This window comes from Aquila chrysaetos, chromosome 24 (genome assembly GCF_900496995.4).
Source record: "Aquila chrysaetos chrysaetos chromosome 24, bAquChr1.4, whole genome shotgun sequence".
In the NCBI taxonomy this organism is placed as follows: domain Eukaryota; kingdom Metazoa; phylum Chordata; class Aves; order Accipitriformes; family Accipitridae; genus Aquila; species Aquila chrysaetos.
Window position 1 is genome coordinate 7,639,548 of NC_044027.1, and position 20,282 is coordinate 7,659,829.

Here is a 20,282-nt window from a genome sequence, read left to right on the forward strand (position 1 = left end):
TATATGTCATTGCAGCTCTGTCTCTCTAAGTCACCCTGGACTTTCCTGAGCTGTGGGAAGTATCTTCCCTGATCTGCAGAGCTCCCCACCACCCCCAGGAAGAGTCACCCCTCCAACACCATCCACACGCTACCAACCTGGATCTCCACAGGGTTCTTCTTGGGCCGGTACCCATAATACTCCTCCTGGCGCTTCATGAACTTCCTGAAATGCTCTTGGATGAGGAAAGTAGCATAGAATTTTCCCACTGTCACCTCATCATCTGGAGGGGAGGAAACCAACATGATGATACCGCCTATCACAAGGCCCCGAGTTGTTGGAGCAGCTGAGACCCCGACCAGGTGTCACTCTGCCCCTCTGGGAAGTACCACCAGGTGACATACCTCCAATAGGTGGGATGACCTGGTCCAAAAGCTTCATACTCGTTCGCTTCCAGATTTTTTTGATAATGGCTCTGAGCTCCTCATTGGCCTGCTCAAAGTTACCTGTAAGAAAAGCAAGCAGGACAGAGCTGTTCATTCCCAGGGGAATGTGAACATAAGTGAAGACAAAGCATGTGAAACCTGGCCAGACTCCTCCGGGGTGTGACAGCTCCTCTCCAGCCTCCCCACCCAACAAAAATGAGCTTTGTAAGAATGAGGCTTTGATTTTAGCAAAAACACTTTAACTATAGAGTGAGTCAGACCTAGCAAATGGGTAGAGCATTAGTGCCACTGTCTCTGTTCTGGTGATCAACAACAGATTTTGACCTCCCCTTCAGTGCTCTGACAGGCTTTACCATTCCTGCTCACCTGCAATCCCAGTCTGTCCCCATGCGTGCTCTGACATCTCCTGTGCTCCTCCCAGGACTGCCTGTACTGTCCTCAAAGCCATGTTCCCCACCCCAGCTGGAGGGAAGGCACTCGGGCCATGCTGCTGGAAGACACCAGCCCCTGTGGCCCACCACTGCCCAGCCTCACCTCCTGCCAGAGCTGGCTGCCCCAGCCCAACCGCAGAGCTGCTTGTGTGATACTGCCTAACCCACAGGCATGGAAACAAGCTGGTGTGGCATCTTCCCAAAGCAGGACTTTGGAAACCATGCTGCTGGCAAGGAAGGGGGTGGAAGCAACTCCTCCCCAGCACAGCTAAATTCAAAGAGGATCCATCCCCTTCCATTCCAGTCTGAAATTATAAATACATGGCAAAACACAAAACTGGAGCAGGTGGTGCTATGCCAGGGGCAGGGGGAGATCAGACTACACTCAATAGTGCAGGAAGGGAGGCCGGTGGCCGTGCATTGTGGCAGGGATGGGAACTGGCTCAGAACTGCTTCTGAGCTGTTCAGGGTGAAGCTATGCAGCTGGGGTGGTGATGGTTCACTCTTCAGGGCTGCAACACATGTGCCTGCAACTAATAATGTCCTCCAGGCTTGGCCTGAGCAGCCCCATGCACGTACCCATGGTCTCTGTTAATAGTATGAAGCCAAGGGTTGCACCAGAGGGTCTAGCCCCACAGGCAAGTGCCCTGAGGTCCCCAGACAGAGTGGGGGAATGGTGCATAACCAGCACCCTGCAGCACAAGGAGAGCGTCCCCCTATCAGGCCACAGAGGCAGACAGGAGCATCTCTTACCTTCTGTCTTGATCTTGAGAGCTGTCCTCACCAGTGCAAAGAGGGTTGCATTGAAGGTGACGGTGCCATCACTGTTCAGGGGCATGTTCATGCACACTAGACGCTGCACAGCAAACCAACAACTGTGACCCCAGGCAGCAGAGCAGGCTGGCAGCTCCCCACAAACACACAGCCTGTCCTGGCTGGAGGTCAGCCATGCTGGCTGGGGAGAGGCTGGCACTGAGCTGCCAGCCAAGGAGCCCTTCCAGTCTACCCGCTCTGCCCAGGCCCATGGGGCTCTGCACCACTGCTTGGCAGCACATGGGCCAGGGGCAGCAACATCACTCATCCTAACCAGCCAGCTAAACCAGACCAAGCTGCAGGGAGAGCCAGATCAGATCGGTGGAAATAATAACCCAACCTACGGGGCACTGGTGCCATGGGAGAAAATCATAGAATCATAGTCATTTAGGTTGGAAAAGACCTTTAAGATCATTGAGTCCAACCGTAAACCTAACACTGCCAAGTCCACCACTAAACCATGTCCCTAAGCGCCACATCTACATGTCTTTTAAATACCTCCAGGGATGGTGACTCAACCACTTCCCTGGGCAGCCTGTTCCAATGCTTGACAACCCTTTCAGTGAAGGAATATTTCCTAACATCCAATCTAAACCTCCCCTGGTACAACTTGAGGCCATTTTGTCTCGTCCTATCACTTGCTACTTGGGAAAAGAGACCGATACCCACCTCACTACAACCTCCTTTCAGGTAGCTGTAGATAGCAGTAAGTTCTCCCTTGAGCCTCCTTTTCTCCAGACTAAACAACCAGCCAGCAACTGACACAGCATTGGTCTCAGGGAGACAGGAGTCATTCCGTGTTCCGCTCCACCCTCCAAAAAGTGCCCCAGGCTGCTGTGAGGCATCTGGGCATCAAACCTCCTAATGAGTTTGCCCAAGGCCCATGAGGGTTTACACCAGTGCCTGAGCCCCTGGCCATGTGGTTCACATGTGAGCCTCACACAGGCCATGGACTTGTGCAGAATGAGCTAAGCCAGGAAAAGCGTACTCATGCCTACAGAGCCGGTGTTTGCAGCTCCCTCAGTGCTATCAGCCCTTGGAAACGAACTTCTACAGTCCAGTTGATGTGGCCAGGTACTCAAGCCCAGCATTTCCCTCCTGCACCAGATGCAGATGTGGGGCACCCCAGCGTGGCTTGGGTGTTCCTCTGCACTGAGGGCTCCAGGTCGGGCAGAGACCAGCCCACCAGTGCCATCCCCCTCAGTGTGGGGGTAAGCACAGGCAAGTCCTTATCTTCAGGAGCCTGAAATACATCAGCTCCATGCAGGTTAACAGCGTCTCTCCCTGTCCCCAGTATACTCCCCTCCATTAAACATGAGAGGTCAGAGCATGCGTATAAACCATGACACTGGGAAGCTGGCTGGATTGTCACCCTCAGCCTCCCTGGGGAGGATGCAGAGACAGCTTGGGGAAGATGCCTCATGCCCACACACCCTGCCATCCCCTTGGCTCTTACCTTACAAGCTACACGGTGTGGGCAGAACTTCCCGAAGCCCAGGGGAGGCTGGATACGTCTCAGCAGAGTCACTACATCCAAGTGTTTGATTCTGCCCCTGTGGAGCAACAAACTGCATCAGCAGTGTGGTGGCAGACATAGGGGACAGTGGTTCAGGCAGGGGCTGGGAGGGTTCATCCTTGTGGCCTGTCCTGTGCTCCTGCAGTGGGCAAATCCCTGCACTTCCCTATGCTCCTTTTGGGGAAGGCAGCTGTTCCCCATGGCACCAGACAGCAGATAAAGGTGCACAGTGGCATGCCAACTCTTAGTTGGCAGCATTAACAGGGCTGGATGAAGAGGACACTGAAAGTCTCGTGTCCCCAAACACCCTAATGGCTTGTATCAGCCCTGAAATATGCTGGCAAGTCCTCATCCACCTCCGAGATGCTGGGATCTAACTCTTAGAGAGTGCCACAGCTCACACTGCCATGTGTGTCTCAGGGCAGCCCATCCCAGGCTCCCCACAGACCATCCCCTCCCTGCCACTCACGCCCTGTCACTCACTTGGCCTCGGGGTCGTACTCAGCCCAGATCCGTTTGAACTCATCCAGGTGATGGGGCCCAAGGATGGACCAGTCACGTGTGAGGTAGTCAAAGTTGTCCATGATGACGGCCACAAAGAGATTAATAATCTGAAGGCAGAGGAGCAGGTGTGAAGGACACAAGTTAGGGCAGGTCCAAGCACTCAGCAGGTCCCCGGGGAAAAGGGACAGTGACAGCCCTTGTGGCTGGCAGCATGGAGCAGGCAGTGCTGCCCATGGGCCCCAGCCAGGGCCATGGGAAAACAGGCAGACGTGTTTGGGAGAAGGGGCTTAGGTTCTCCTGGAGCCAGGGGATGCTGTGGGCCACTCCATGCAGGGCTGGGCCTCCCACCCAAGGAGATCATGTGAAAGGCTGCAGCAGGCACAGGGCATCTTTTCCCTCTCCACCCTTGCAAGAGCCAACACAGACACATCTGGACGGCAGCACATGGGAGCTGTGGGAAGGAATTAATGGGGGATCCTGGGCCCCACAGGAGTGTGGTGTCAGGTAAACAGCATGGCTGGATAGGTGGGTGGGGGGATGATGCCCCTATGAAGAGGGTGCTGCAGGCTCAGCCCACAAGATGCAAGGCTAACTCAACACCAGGGTCTGCCCAGGGCCAGGACGGGGTTGCCAAAGAGAGCCCTGTGGGAGCCGGCATACCAGGAAGGCACAGAGCATGTAGAAGCTGATGAAATAGAAGTAGGCGAAGCCCGTGCCACAGGTGTACTCCTCGCCCTCGGCAAAGTCTGACTCGGGGTCGCACAGCTTGCCGTAGCTGCAGTCCAGCAGGATCTCCTGCCAGGCCTCGCCGGTTGCACACCTGAGGAGAGGGGATGCCAGCTGGTCCCTGCCTGTCTTGGACATGAGCTGGGCATGCAGGGAGGGGAATGGGGAGCCACTGGGAAAGGAGCAGTCAGGATCCTGAGCTTGCTGTGGGGAGTCTGCTATTCAAAGCTCCGAAGTGAAGTGTTTGGAGTCAAGGAAAGCCTTGGGCTGAGCTTTTGCTTCCCCTGGAGCATCCTCACAATTTACAAATTAAAATCCAGTCTGGGAAGGAAACATTCAGAATAGGAACCCCAAAGTTTCCCTCTTTCCTGCATCTCAGCCACACCAGGCAAACCAACAGCCACTCCTGAAATGCTTCCACTGCTGCAAGACATTTTTCTGTATGGCAAAAAAGAAATCAGCTACAGAAATGCTGATCTCCCTCACTCCAAGCTGGTGGGCTCCCAGGCCAACTCTGAGCCCAGCTCCCTCCTTCTGGAGTGGCTCGCTTGCCAAGACAAGACTGACCTGAAGAGCAGCAGCACAGCTTGTGGAAAGGTTTGGAAGTTGTTGTTTCGGTTGATCTGCGTCCCGTCCACCATGGCGATCTTCCCAAACATCTGTAAACCACATTGTCAGGTCCCCAGCACCCTTTCTCAGGCACTGACCACCCTTCAGAGCACCCCTGTCCCTGAGCTCCTCTTCCTCATTTACTTGGTTTGGGTGTCCCCAAAAGAGACTGAGATGGAGGTGTGAGTGCTCTGGGGTTCATGAGCTCCTTGGACATTCCTGCCTATGCTGAAAATGCTCCTGTCTATGCTGCACTTCATCTGGGCCGAGAAGACGAGGTCTTATGAACCAGGCACAAGAACTGGTGACTGTGTGTCTAGGTTGTTCCATTGACTCTGAAAGTGCTATTTGCTGCGTGCCTCAGTTGCCCTAGCTGCAGCCTAGGGATCGGAGGAGGCTGGTGGGGCTGTAAGCATCCTTGGAGACCAGGGTAAAATGGTCCCATCATGTGCAAAGTCCCAGGGAGTGCCTGGCAGAGGACCTAGTCCCTCTCCATCCCATCTCCCTGGATGCTACCAGGCTCAGGGCATCCATTCAAGACCAAATCCCATCCCTGTGCCTCTCACCTGCATCCCGATCACAGCATAGATGAAAAAAAGCATCACAATCAGCAGGGCTACGTAGGGCAGAGCCTGTGACAAAAGGACCATGGCTCATGTGAGACACCAGCCCAGCATCAAGGCATCCCAGGAACAGGAGGTTGCATCTGGAGCTACTGCGTGAAGCCAGCATCCAGGCCTCCATGTCAGGAGGGGACAGCTTACTTTCTGCCTGCTCCTCTAACCGCCCTCCCACTAGCCCCACTCTCCAGTTCTCATGCATGGGAGGATTATGCCAACCCCCAAGGAAGCACCAGGTCTCTGCAGCTGGGATGAAGGCTGAGTACAACCCAGGGATGCCCAGGGCTGAGGGAGCTGCCCAGGCTTAGGGGCTGTGTGCTGACATGCTGCAGCATGCCCTTGGGCTACCCAATTGGTGCAGAGACCAGCCTTGCTGGGACCAGGGCTGATGGGCCCCAGCAGGCCCTGCCTGCTTGCTCAGCCCAGCTTTGACACATTGTAGTGTCAGCCAGGGAGACCCCCCACATCTTCCCACCCATACAGGCAATGTTCTCCTACACAGCACAAGCCCCTGGTCCAGTCTGAGGCCAGCAGCCTGCCGGCAGTGGAGCCTTCCTCCTCTGCCTGGTGAGGACAGACTGCTCACCCAGTTAGCCTGAGGATCAGAGCTTGCTGCCAGCCCAAGGCATGTGCTTGTCTGGGAGGGGAGCACTGATCCTCGCATACCTGGAAGGACTTGATAAACGTCCACAGGAGGGTCCTGACACCTTCCCCCCGGCTCAGCAGCTTCACCAGCCGCATCACCCGGAACAGTCGGAAGAAAGTGATGGAGACGCGGGAGTTGTCATCAGAGTCCTGCAGGCAGAGCACAACACTTGGAGGGCAGTGGGTGCTGATGCCTCCAGGCAGACAAGGGGGGGTCCAGGTCCTGGTGGGGGGAAGGGTAACAAGATTTCCCTCCCCCTCCAGCCACCAGTCATGGTCCTCACAGCCCCTGCCTGCAGAGAGGACCAGACTGTAAAGGGGATGTGCTGGCACTTCCCCTCCAGCCTTCCCAATGAGTTCATCTCCCCAGCCCCATTGCCTCACATCTCTGACCCCCAGGGCAGAGACGCCTGGTTATGGGTATGAGAGCAATCCTGTTAGCTAAGGGGACGGGACACTGCAGGGAGAAAGGCATGCTGTAATGCAGGTTGGGAGAGCTGTGCTGTTCACCGCACACCAGACAGGGCCACTCAAGGACAGGCTCAGGTCCCTCCAGGCTCTTGGCCAGCAGGTACCATATGGGACGCCCCCACCTCAGGGCTCATTTGTAAGGTGAGCTGTAGGCCAGGCACCAGGCACATGAAGGGTTAATGATGGCTGTTTAAGCACAGAAAGGTTGGTTTGAGAATGTCCCAGCAGGGCTTTCATGGACCAAACAAGGGACTGAAGGCAGGGTGGCTCTGGGGCAGCGCTGCCCAGTGTCACCCCTACCTGCAGTGATGCCTACTCTCTTGGGGTGGTTGCAGGCCTCCCCCCTTACAGGGGTGAACAGCCATGTCCCAGGGCTGGGGATTCCTGGGTTCAGGGCAGAATGGGTAGGCAGGAAGGGAGCCAGCAGGCACAGCTCCTTGGCTCAGAGGGACAGCTTTTGTCTGGGAGCACCTGGGAGCTGGAGATGCTGGGGGCTTGGTCACATGCTTACTTGGTTGCTCCAGCATGGCACAGCCTCAGCCCCAACCTATGCCACCAGGAACCATGAGCAGACCATCCTGGCCTCCGCCAGGCACTGTCCATCCCGACTCCATCACCGCTTGGGATGCCTTTCCCACTGCCTCCTTGGCCTCCCACAGCTTTACTGCTGCTGCTGGATGCCCCTCACTCCCATCATCCAGCCCACCCACTCCCAGCTATTACAGGGAAACAAAATCCAGCTGTGGAGTCCCCTCCCAGCAGCTCCAGTTTCCCCAGTCTGGCATTTCTGAGTTTCCAGGGCTTCACTGGAAAGCACAGTCTCCCCTCCCCACTCCTTTCTTTCGCCTTTCACTCTGCTAGTGCCTAGCACCTGCCCAGCGAGCATGGTGGTCAAGAACATGTCACCAGCTCCAGTGCACCGTGTTCCCATCGCCAGGACCTGGGCAGTGCCCAGCAAAGGCCAGCTTGCCCTCTGGTGTTCCCAGTACTAGGGCCCTGGGACCCCTGGGAAGAGGTTCCAGTGCATGGGACCCTGCAGCCAGCCCCTCCCCATTTTCAGAGCTCCTACGGGAGCTCCTATGGGCCAACCCAGGACACCCCCACCCCACTGCACCCTCATGGTGGTCTCAGCCACCAGCACAGGGCTTGGCCCACTCAGCTCCCCAGCACATCAGGCCAGCAGCTACAGGACACAGCTGGCTCCCTAGGGGAAGGCACAGCGCAAGAGTTGCTCCTCTAACCATTTCTCCAGCTAACAGTGTCAGAGGCTGCATTTGCTCAGGCAAATCCCTTCAGGCCTTACACAGACAGGGTGATGGTCAGAGGAACCAAGGCCAATTGTCCTGCCCTCAACAGCCAAGGACACCTTTGTTAGATGCTCTTTTCAGGTCAGATGTCGCAGTGCCGATGGGGTGGGATGGTGGAGGGCAGGGCTGGGCCAGCAGATGGACCCAGGAGGGTCCGGTACGTCTCAGGGTGGGAAGGGGTGTCTGTGTGTGGGGTGTCTTGCCCCAGGTCCCTCTCAGCAAGGGGAGAGCTATACCCCAGACAGAGCAGCTGGGTCTGGTGTGTCTTAATGACATGCAGGACACATGCAAACACCAGCCACAGGCACGCTGGCACAGCCATGGGCAGTGAAGGGGAGAGGGGCACTGCAAGCACATGCAGCTGATATTTACAATGCTATCACAGCCTCCGCCGAGGCAGTACAATCCACCACTGGATGCAAGAACAGTCTGTCAAGAGAACAAGAGAGTCAGCAGAAGTGAGGCAGGAATGAGAGGGAGGAAGGGATGGATGGTTGCAGAAGAAGAAGACACAGACACAGAAGAGAGTAAGATGGAAATTGGGGACAAGAGGAGGAGCATAGGGGAAGGACAGGCAGAGAGACCCACTGTCACTTGGGCTCACAGACAAAGTGACATGACTTTTGAGGGGCAGACGCAGCAGATGGATGGCCAGGGAAACACACTGATCATGAGGGATTACCCACTTCTGTGCCCCACTGTATCTCATCTGCTGTGACATATACGGCAGGGGTGTATGGGCCAGGAAATCTGGGCCAAACCTTAGGACTGTGTAATTTTGCTGCCTCCCACGGATACCCCCAGGGCTGTGGCAGTTCGGATCTGGGGGCAAGCTGACCAGCTCAAGCCAACCCACAGCTCCTCCTCAGGAAGCTGGGCTGCTCTCAGCACAGCTCCTTGGACACCAAGACAAAACTGGTGCAGGTTTGCTGGGAGCGAGCACCAACACTGCTAGTTCCATGTGTCAGTAGGAGACAAACCACTGCCCAGCACCGTTCACCCACTAACCGAGAGGCAGGAACTGCTGGTCTGCATGCACATTGCCACACACAGGGCACACGCATTCACACACAGAGGAGTGCTCGCTCACACACACACACACACACATGCACACAAACCCTTGAGGCTCCTAAAGCTACCTGGAGACACACTCCTCTCTGCAGAGAGCCTAGGATACTCTGGGGCAGGGGGACTCCTTCCCAGCGCAGACACCAACACCTGACCCTCGATGGGGTGGCCCAGTCCCAGTGCCCCTTGCAGAGACCAGGCTTGCTCCTGGGGGCCCAGCCAGTGATTGCAGGAGGCTTTGGGTAGGCCAGAAGGGTCAGCCCTTGCAAAGAGGCTGACCTTCCAGGGCAGGCAGTGGCAGGAGTGACACAGCAGCATGGACACTGCCAGCGCCCTACACTTCAGAGCACTGCCAGAGGGGCCCCGATCCCTACTTCCCTCTTGCCCCAGACCCCTCAATACCCCCTGGGATCTGGGGGAACTCAATGATTGAACAGCCGTGAGGATCTGGCTGTGGTGGCTAGCAGAGGGCTCCTGACAGCACAACACTGCCCACACCTTCACCCTGACAGCCACACACAGAGACATAAGGAAGGAGAAAAGATGCAGAACGGAAAGAGAGAGGAGGAGAGGACAGACTTTGCAAACCAGAGTCGTGTGCCTGGGTGCCACCAGGAATGGCTCGGCTGCTGCAAGCTGTCACCCACCACCCCTGCCCTGCAGTGCAGGCTTGTTTTGTGAAGGCCACTCTCCTGAAAACACTGTAGCCCCCAACGTCTGCCTGCGCCAGCAAGGTGATCTATGATGAGTGCAGTGGTTGCAAACAGCTCCTGGGGACTGGGGGTAACAGACCCACCTTGCACTCCCTCAGCAGGGAGGAGACTTATGGGAAGGGGAGGTGAGGTTGCCCTGCCCCTCCTAATTCTAATCCCCTTGCACATCACTGGATGGCTGGGAAAAGCTTGGCAATGCTGGTAGAGATGTGGGCTGGATGGAAAAGAAAGCACATGGAGGAAGGGTGGGGAAGCCATGAGGGGCTCTGCTCTCAGAAGGGGACATAGATGGTCACTGGGGCATGAGACCTGCCAGAGCAGGACTGCCTGTGACAGAGGTCCCTGAAGAGCTTGGGGGACTGGGACAGGAGACCAGCACTCTTAGTGCCCCAGCATCCAGTCCTGGGGGAGAGGACCAGGGAAGCTCAGGCCATATAGGACCATTCTTGAAATCCTGCCTGGCCTTCTGCACAGCCCTGCCACTCCCAATGGCATTATGGCACGCAGAGCACAGTACCTGGGTCAGTCCCTGCCAGCCCAGCCAGGGCACTGGACTCCTCCAGGTGCCCGTGACCTGTGTCTCTGGGCATCCCCACAGACCCATGGCCGAACACAGCAGTACTTTGGCATCTGTGACAACTGACCCAGTCTCTCGCTCCACAGGGACTAAAAATCTCTGCCCAGTGCAGGGCCTTGAGCACCCTTTGAACTTCATTTCTGCGTGACAACAGGATGGGGAAGGAGGTAGCACACTAGGAAATGATACCCGATAGGCAAAGGGAAACCAGCTCACAGGTGCAGAGAGCTGGGGGGCCAAGGATGGGGTCTTGGAGGACCCAGTGACAGATGAAAGGTGCTGGCACTGGCATGAAATCTGGGAGCTCGTCAAGGCTGAGAAGCCCAGAGGCTAGAGGATGGCAGTATCGAAGTGCAGGGCTGTGTAGGGAGAAGCCTGTTGCTGTCACAGGGAAGGAAGCTGGATCATTTTGCTCATCCCAGCAATGCGAGGCCTGGACCATCCTCCAGAAAAGAAGGTGACTCGCACCAAGGACACCCGAACACCCTCTCCTCCCCAGCACAGAGAATGGCTGAAGGTCACCCTGCGCAGGGGTGGCAGCGGCAGCAGCTCTGCCAGACACAGCCCTGCAGTGCATCAGAGCTGGCAAGACCTGCTCCTGAGAGGAGATGGCATGCAAAGTCACTAGAGGGGGTTAATCTATAATCTACTCGATCCTACAGCTGCTTCTGAGTTACCATCAGATCTACCAAACGCAGCACACGACCTCCTGGTGCAGAAGGGCATTTTCAGTGCTAGACACCGGGTGTGGATGTCCCAGTGCTATGAAAGGCAGTGGCACACTGGCTTCCTAGCACTGCTCTGAAAATGCTCCCAGCAGAGTGCTTACCATATAGCCACTGCCTGCAGCCACCCAGCCACGCAGTTTTTATGGTGTAGAGCTTCTGAAATAGTGTATAGAGTATACACATGCACACATATACAGTCAGTATGTGTATATGTGTTGATTACTGTATAAAGGGACACACGCAAAGCAAATGCCTTGAAATTTGATGTGTCTGATCCTCTCCTAGCATGGGACAGCAGTGTCCTGTGGGGACCCTTTTTCTTCCCACCTGCACTGATCTCAGGCTGGATGTGTGGGTGACTGCTTGTCCAGGTGTGTGCATGGGAAAGACAATCAGGGTGAGTGGGGCAGGGGCTGGCATGCGTCTTGCTGCTCGTGGTCCAGTCCTGAGTGAGTACACTGTCTACCATAGGATCCCAGTGCCTACAGATTCAGGGGACAGGAGAGGAGGGGGCTGTGTGACATGTCGGCCAGCCAGGGATGGTCCCCTATGTTTAAACAGTGCTTTAAGGTCCACAGTGCCACGGCTGTGATCTCCACACACTCATCTGGCTGATCCTGGCTTGTCCCTCCTCAGAACCAAGCAGAGCAGGGAGAGAGGAGAGGACACCAACACTCTGCAGAGCTGGATGCCACAACAGCATCCCTGTCTCGCCCCAGGGCAGGTGCTGCAGCACAGCCTCAGGCAGGTGCTGGCAGCAGTGTTCTGCAGGGACACCCTCGTGCCCAAGTAGCCCGACACTTACGTCAATCTCACTGAGGATGACGTCAATGATGCTGCCAATCACTATGAGGAAGTCGAAGACGTTCCAGGGGTCCCCAAAGTAGCCCTGCCAGGGAAGAGCCAGAGAAGAGGAGTGAACATCCAAGGGTTAAGTCAAGGAGAGAGATGCTCGAGCCCAGAGGAAGGATCACCAGTGACCTCTGGCACCTCAGGGAGAGCCAGAAGAAGGGATGGTGGTCAGACCTTGTACCCTCTGGTCAATTGTTTGGTCCTGTCTTGCAATGGTGTGAAATGAGGAGAGTGGATCAAGGTGGCTAGAGCTATGACCCCACCAGGGACAGATGACCCTGAAGATAGGAACAATGGCCAGCTGGATTGGGTTGGATTTGGCTAGCAAGGGTAGCCCTGACAAACAGTAGTCCTTCCAGAAACTCACAGCTCCTGCACATGGGGGTCCCCAAGGGTCTCACAAGGACAAGTTCTCTGGAGTTGCAGGCCTGGAGGTGTTTGTACTTGAGAGATGCCAAATGCAGGGTAAATGGACACCCCTGGCCTGGCCTGAGGCCCTCTCCTGCTCTCCTGATCATGCCCTCTTCTCACCTTGGCTTTAAAGGCCATGAGCTTGAGGATCATCTCCAGGGTGAAGAGGATGGTGAAGGCCACATTGAGGATGTCTGAGATGTGGTTCATTTCTGCAGACTGGTTGTAATGCTGAGGAGAAGGCAGAAGGAGCCACGTTAGCCTACGGTAGGTCCAGCCTCTGTTGTGAGCTCAGAGGTGCGTACTGGATGCAGATCCCCTTCCCACAGACCTACAGCTCAGCAATGGTCACCAAAAAGGAAATTTCCCCTCTGCAGACCCTTCTATGGGCTCCCCACCTCCAACCAGTCCCACTTTGGCCCTATCCCCAGGGTTGCTGAGCACACACCATGAGTTTTGCTGTGTAGGAAAGACCTCCACCCCAGAAACTCTCTTGGAGGTGGTAGGGCTGAGCTAGGCCATCCACTGCTGTGGACACCCCTCCACCCATGGTGGGCACTGTGCCCCTTACCTGCATGCCCAGGCAGATGGTGTTCAGCAGGATCAGGAAGAACATGAGGTACTCAAAGTAGGAGGAGGTGACCACATACCAGATCTGGTACTGGTAGGGGTTCTTGGGGATGTAGCGCCGCAGTGGGCGAGCCTTCAGCGCATACTGCACACACTGGCGCTGGGGAGGGGAGGGCAGGTGTGATCCCACAGCGAGCCACAGGGCAGCGCCAGGGGCACAGGCACAGAGTCAGCACCACCAGCACCACTGCACGTTCCCACAGACACAAGTTGGATCCCTCCCTTCTCTCTCAGCCCAGCAACATGGGCCAGGGACAGCAATGGTTCAAGTTATCTGCTGTGCCTTCTGCAAATACACCCCCAGACCACCCACATGGGACCAAGTTTCCAAAGCCACCACTTGGCTCCAAAGATTGACATGCTGCCCTCATACCTACCCCTCCAGTCCTGAGCCTGCCTGGTTATCATGGCACTTTCCCAGGGTCTCTCAGGACAGGGCCAAGAGCAGCCTGAAGACATCACATGAACCAGAGGTGAAGGGGCACTGAGAGATGCTGAGCAGGTCCTTCCCTCCCCAGCAGGCCAGGGCCATCTCTGCTGGGTTCACGTGCAGCTCACATCACCCCTGGCACCCTCAGCTCAAGGTGCCCATGCTGCCTCTGCAGGCTTGCACAGCACTTGAGCATGCCAACACCTCCTCTGGGCCAGCAGGCATCCCTGTCTAGCTGTCCTCCCCAGCATGTGCCACATCGTCTGCCAATGCCAGTCTCACTTCTGCTGCTTTCAACCTTGATGTCCCCAGCCAGAACCACAGCATGACAGCATCACAGAAGGGCTGACAGTGGAAGGTGCCTCTGGAGATGGTCTAGTCAAAGTCCCCTGCCCAAAGCAGGGCCAGCTAGAACATGTTGCCCAGGACTGTGTCCCATTGGGCTTTGAATACCTCCAAAGATGGAGACTTCACAACCTCTCTGGGCAACCTGTTCCAGTGCTTGACCACCCTCACCACAAAAAATGATTTTTTTGATGTTTAAATGGAATTTCTTGTTTTCTTCAGTTTGTGCCCATTGCCTTTTGTCCTGTCACTGGGTACAACTGAAAAGAGCCTGGTGCCATCTTCTTTACACCCTCCCATTAGGTATTTATACACATAGGTAAGATCCCTATGAGCCTTCTCTTCTCAACACCAGACCCAGCTCTCAGCCCCTCCTTGTATGACAGATGCTCCAGACCCTCAGTCATCTCAGGGGCCCTTTGCTGGACTCACTCCAGTACGTCCATGTCACTTTTGTACTGAGGAGCCCAGAACTGGGCACAACCCTCTGCTCCAGCTCAGTATGGGCACCCTACCTGCACCAGAAGGCCCACTCCCTGGTTCTGGTCCACTCTGCCCTTCCCTGGAAGGCTTGCGTTGTGCCAGGCATGGGTCCAGCTAATCCTGCCCCAGCAGCGAACAGACCTGGGGCAGGTTCAACTCATCTGTGCCAGTAGTGCCACCACTAAGGGCTGATCCAAATCAGCCAGCCCCAGCAGTGCCAGATCCAGGGGTGGTCCACCTTGCCCTGTCCCAGCAGTCCCATTACCTGGTTCTTGTCCAGCTCACAGTTCTTGTACTCGCTCTCCCCCTGCTCCTGGAAGGTGACAATGACAAAGCCCACAAAGATATTCATCATGAAGAAGGCAATGAGGATGATGTAGATGATGAAGAACATTGCAATCTCCACCCGGTAGTTGTAGACAGGGCCTGTATCCTCAGCATTAGTGTCAATGGCCATGTATAGCAGCCTGCAGGAGGAAAAGCGAGGCAACAGAGATCCTAATTAGGTGGGAAAGACCATCTCTCCTCTGGAAGGTTACGGAGAGCGCTGGGGACATCCCAAATCCAACAACAGCAGGAGAGGGCTGCTGGGATGACCTTGTCAGCTCCACAGCCACTGCCAGGATGGCTAACCCTGCTTCTCAGCCTGGGTAGCTCTTCTTCCTTTACCATGGTAAAGGCCTGTGGCAGTGACCTGCTCCCAGCACAGACCTGTTCCTTGGCAGGCCCCACACACAGCCAGACTCACTCTGGCCAGCCCTCGAAGGTGGAGACAGTGAAAAGTGACATCATGGCTGAGAAGACATTGTCGAAGTGGAAGTTGCTGTGCAACCAGACACGCTCCTGTAGCTCAATCTGCGTGGGGTCCCCGTCCACGTAGTTGACGAAATAACCCCTGCAGCAGAAGGGATGCGGTGCTTACTGGGCAGGGCCCCCTTCAGCCCACCTGCTGCAGTGCTGGCCCAGGGCTCTTTGGGCCCTGGGAGTGGAGCATAGCCCTGTGCTTTTTCCTGATTTACCCTAGGATGAGGGGGAACAGCAGGAGACCTCAGTTCTACTTTTTGGATGCAACATCCCCATGCAGGAACACAAATGGCACCCGCCACACACACCCCTCCCATCCCTGGCCACTGCCCTGCTGGTGCTAGGCTGCAGAGAGCTCTTACCTGCACTCCTTCTCCGTCATCTTGGATGGATCTGTGCATCTGTAGAACTTGCCCTGCATTTAACAGAGATCAAAAGAGGCTATGATTTTGCTGTGACTTCAGAAGCCCTGGGGAGTTTTGACTTTTTCACAGCCCACAGTCAGTCCCCACCCTGCCTCTGTGCTGACTCTGGCCCCTGCCTCACACCACCACTGGCTTCCCCACTCTACATGCCAATGCAACCCCATTCACAGGGTGTTTCATGAGCCATGGCAGACCCTGGGGTCAATCCCAGGCTGAGACAACTAAACGTTGCTTAGTGATGGGAACAAATCTTGCAGGGCCCTGAGCTGAGACCTATCTAGCTCATCCTATCTGGGAGCCAACTATTTGGAAAATAGGGAAGAAAGCAGTAACCACAGAATCAACTAAAAGTTAAGGTATGCTGACAGATTTGCTCAGTCTGCAGGGTGTCCTGAAAGCTCTCCCCAAGTCGGCTGGGAATTTAAGCTCAATTATTAGAACAAAGCTGAACTCAGCCAGGGCCAGCTCTGCCTTAGAGCAGCCAAGGCCCAGAGAGCAAGAGTGGTGCTGTGAAAAGGAAACACTTTGCATCCAAAGTGCAGAGGAAGTCAGAAGCACTTGCCACCTTAGAAAGGGGAAACCGAGGCACTAAGTGGGGTGAGGCAGCTGGTCCCTTGACATGTGCTGTCTGGACCTGGCAGCATCCTGGGCATTTCCTGCCCTCCTCCCACAGCAGGCTCTTCTGCCAGGAGGTCTGGTGCAGGCAGGTCTTCTTGCAGAACACAGAGAGTATGGCCTGTGCCGACCTCAACACTGGGAGACACCATCCCCAAGGGCTATGACTAGAAGAGCCTGTCTGGGATATGCCCGAGCAGAACGTCTCTCCTGCCCATCTGAGACACCTCTCACCTTGAAGAGCTGAACCCCAATGCAGGCAAACATGAATTGCAACAATGTCGTGACGACCACAATGTTACCGATAGTCTTGATGGCCACGAACACACACTGGACCACGTGCTGTGGAGATCAAGGACAGTGCACAAGTGAGCATGCCTGCAGCAAGCCTCTGCTGTGTGTCCCACACCCTCTCAACTGCAGGGATGGGTTCCAGGAAGAACAGGAGCCTGCCGAGAGCAGTGGGATGGGGCAGACCCCTTCCACTGATGGGGAGAGGGAATTGGGTTCCTGGCCCTGCAAACCCCACACGGCATGATGCCTGCCACATAACCTCCTGTGAGGACTCTCATGGGCCAAGGTCCCCCAGTCCCAGCCTCCCTCTTACCTTCAGCCCCTTTGCCCTGTTAATGGCTCGCAGAGGCCTCAGCACCCTCAGCACCCGGAGGATCTTCACCACTGAGATGGCACTGGACCTGAGGAGGAAGGCAGAGCTGAGCTAGGGCGATTCCCCTGCCCAGGTCAGTCTGGCGCTGCCCCCCCAAGCAGCCATGGAGGCCAGGCTGGGACCAGGGGTGAGGGGCAAGAGCTGGCAGAGACATGCAGATGTCACCAAGCCACCACCCCACATAAGTCCAAGAGACACCAGCAGCTGGAAAAGCAGCTCCACATTTAATTCCTACCCAGATCTTCACCTTTGACACTCAAGGAGTTTGCTTCCCTGCCTCCCAGTTGTCCATGCCCTGTCCCCCTAAGCATGACTTTATGGACACTAACACATGGGCTAATGCCCAGCCCTTGGGCTGGCTGCTCCTTCTCCATCCAGCACAGAGAGCTGCAGCACCCCAGCTGTCCTGCCAGGCTAAACAGACCAGTGTCCACCCCGCAAAGCGTGGAGGTGCTTACTCGATTCCCATGGAGATGAGGGAGACAGCAACCACCAGCAAGTCGAGGATATTGAAGGAGTTCCTGCAGAAGGAGCCTTTGTGCAGGAAAGCACCATAGGCTGTCATCTGGAGAGCAGAAGGAGTTAGGAAAGAGGCCAGGCAGGGCTTGGGGGGATGATCCCTCCACAGGCCTGGGGTGGACAAGGCACGAGCGGCTTCTCACAGCTCCATGGCCTGGGGACCCTATCCTGCTCCAACCTCTAGCTCTGCAGCCAGGCAGGAAGCGGACTTCAGCTGGAAATCCTCTGTACTGTACTGGCTGGAGACAAAACACTTCCCAGTCATTCAGCAAATTAAAGAGGAGAAGAGTAAAGAGATTTGGAGTGGGAGCAACATGCAGCAGCTGCTTGAATTACTGTTTTACTCCACAGATTTCCATTGCTTTCTCTTTCTCAAAGTAAGTTTTTCATAAGGGCATGTCAGAATGAAAATGCAGGTGCCATGGCCCATCTGTCCCTGTGCCACAGCACAGCTGACTCGGCTGCCTGACCTCACTAGAGGGGACACATGGCCTCTGGGGCAGATCACACACCACGTAGACTGCATGAACTCTGGGGACATGAGGATCAGCCAGCAGCTTCTCCTCAGTGGGACCTCAAACTTGCACCCAAACCCAACGAGCATGAGTGCCCATGGCCAGAACAGTCTGGACTCATGTGCTGGGTCATGCTCGTGGCCAGAACCATGGGGCAGAGGGACTCACCTTCAACACGATTTCGACTGTGAAGACAGAGGTGAAACCAATGTCAAAGTATCCAAGAATCTGGGGACAGAAGCACAAGAACTGGATGAGATTTGGGTGACATGGGAAATGCTCCAGTGCATTCAAACATCCTGGCCTTGTGGTTTTGCCATCCACTCTGTGGACTGGGGAGCCCACCTAGCTCAACAGAGCCTGCAAACCCAGTGCCAAGAAGACTCCTGAACTTCCCTCAGCTTTGCTGATTTTCCCCAGTGCGTGATCCAACCTGCAGCCTGGGACCAAGTTCTCAGTTTCCAAGTGAGTGGGGCTTGACCTGATTCACCTGAAAGCATCTGATCCCCAAAAGCACTGAGTGCCTTGGGAAGCTCTCACGTGTGACCCCCCAGTCCCTGCCAGACACTGCACTGGTACAGACCCATTTATGCCTCGTGTGGTTAAACCTGTGGCTACCACGGCTCCATGTCAGCAGCGTTTCAGGGTGCTGCACACACACCAGCGGTCCAGTTTGCTACCTGTAACAGTGTGCTCCCTGCTGCTGCCAACCTGACCTGTATTGCCCGTAACCCTGCTCAAGTGATAACCACCAGTGGCCATCGTAATGGATGTGTCTGGTCATGTGGATTCGGGGGAGACAAGATAACAACACAATAGCCAAGGGCTAATTTGAGCAATGTGCCTACCTAACCACGGTACTGGTCAATGTCCGACTCAAGCCAAATTTGGATGAAACTAATATCTGTAGTTGGTATGTAAATATGACTATAAGTCAATTATCTTACTCCATAAATAGTGGACAGCCCAGGGCCTGTTGCGCTTTCCTGCATGACAGCGGGCTGGGCTGCATGTCAGGATCTCCCTTTGAGTAGAGATGCCTCTCAAGGTCTTAAACCCTATCTAGTTGCAAAACGGGTTGAGATTAAAAGAGATACTGAATATAATAAAAGCCAGGGCAATAATGCTCCTAAACAACTCGTTAGATGGGCAGAGTTAATGCAAGGCATTATTAACTACAGCTGAGAAATGGGCTGGGATCACACACCAGCTGAAAAACAAAACCTGAAGCCCCAGGGAGGACATCACAAAGTAAGACCCGTGAAACAGGGAACAGAAACCAGATCAAAGGTAAACAAATGTAAATACCCGAAAAGAGAATCTCAAGAACAGAGGCATGAATTATGGAGGAATGCATTCGCCCTAGGCATTCCCAGAGCCATGATTCAAGGTCAGCCTACTGGCATTATCTTAAGACTGATTGAAGCATTCCAGAAACGAGATAACAGTGAAACAGTCCCTAGGGAGAAACTGCAGGACATGAAGTCAAAAACCGAGTAACGTCCAGGAGGCAATTGGGCCTGCTGGAAAGTGGAGGCTTATGAGTAGATAAGTGATGATGGCCCATATGTTTTAATTCTAGTTGGTCCTCAGGGACAATTGGTGAAGTTTTTAATAGATATGGGACCACAAATTTCAATACTAACACAACAAAATGCTGAGAAGCTGGGCGTGTGATGCGGACAGAAAAGAGTTAAGATTACCAGTGTGAACTGAGCCAGTGTTGTGTGTCAAACTGCCAACGTCAATTTATGGCTCCCAGGCGAAAAGGGCATAGTGACTACTTGCTTTGCAATTAAAGATCATCATGAAAATATTTAAGGTTTCGATGTTTTAAAGGGACGAACCTGGCACCTGCCAAATGGCAGTGTGTGGTCTTTCAGCTCAAACATCCATCCCAGCCCCGGCAGAAATTGGGTTGCCACAGTGCGGGTACTCCACGCAGCCTCTGCACTCCCTGATTAAAAAATCACTAAAGTACCACAATATCCGATTTCTGCTGTGGCACGAAATGGAACTTCTGAAGTCATAGCTGATTTGGAGAAACAACAAATTATCTCCAGAACTCACTCCCCATAGATCTCACCTGTCTGGCCAGTTTGGAAACCAGATAGGAGGTGGTGTTTAACAATTGATTATCAGCACCTGAATGCTAATACAGCCTCCCTAACAGCTGCTGTACCAAACATTGCAAACTGAACAGCTACTTTGCAAGAGCTGCACACCCATGGATGGCAGCGCTAGATGTAAAAGATAAGGTCTTTATGGTTCCCTTAAAGGAGGAGGATAAAGAGAAGTTTACTTTCACTTGGGAGGGAATACAATATATCTTTAACAGACTCCCACGGGGGTATAAACATTCACCCACAATTGCTCATGCTGCACTTGCTGAACTTTTCCAGTCTCACTCCCCCAAGATGAGAAACTGTACCA

The 20,282-nt window shown here is 54.8% G+C and overlaps 1 protein-coding gene across 6 annotated transcripts in view; it reads right to left on the minus strand.

Moving 5' to 3' along the window:
* Positions 1–20,282, minus strand: part of CACNA1S (calcium voltage-gated channel subunit alpha1 S) — a 56,380-nt gene that overhangs the window by 4,810 nt on the left and 31,288 nt on the right. For 4 of the 6 annotated variants that reach the window (XM_030000559.2, XM_030000561.2, XM_030000560.2 and 1 more), the window contains 20 exons: positions 18,018–18,077; positions 17,274–17,380; positions 16,756–16,843; positions 16,383–16,490; positions 15,471–15,523; positions 15,053–15,199; positions 14,570–14,771; positions 12,988–13,146; positions 12,537–12,647; positions 11,959–12,042; positions 8,440–8,496; positions 6,311–6,439; positions 5,591–5,656; positions 4,983–5,074; positions 4,350–4,509; positions 3,669–3,796; positions 3,126–3,222; positions 1,610–1,712; positions 384–485; positions 138–262 (listed from right to left, as the gene is read on the minus strand). In XM_030000559.2, the coding sequence (XP_029856419.1) occupies positions 138–262; positions 384–485; positions 1,610–1,712; positions 3,126–3,222; positions 3,669–3,796; positions 4,350–4,509; positions 4,983–5,074; positions 5,591–5,656; positions 6,311–6,439; positions 8,440–8,496; positions 11,959–12,042; positions 12,537–12,647; positions 12,988–13,146; positions 14,570–14,771; positions 15,053–15,199; positions 15,471–15,523; positions 16,383–16,490; positions 16,756–16,843; positions 17,274–17,380; positions 18,018–18,077 (2,178 nt within the window). The remainder of the gene's footprint in view (positions 1–137; positions 263–383; positions 486–1,609; positions 1,713–3,125; positions 3,223–3,668; positions 3,797–4,349; positions 4,510–4,982; positions 5,075–5,590; positions 5,657–6,310; positions 6,440–8,439; positions 8,497–11,958; positions 12,043–12,536; positions 12,648–12,987; positions 13,147–14,569; positions 14,772–15,052; positions 15,200–15,470; positions 15,524–16,382; positions 16,491–16,755; positions 16,844–17,273; positions 17,381–18,017; positions 18,078–20,282) is intronic. The other 2 variants (XM_030000563.2, XM_030000564.2) reach the window with 1 other exon arrangement.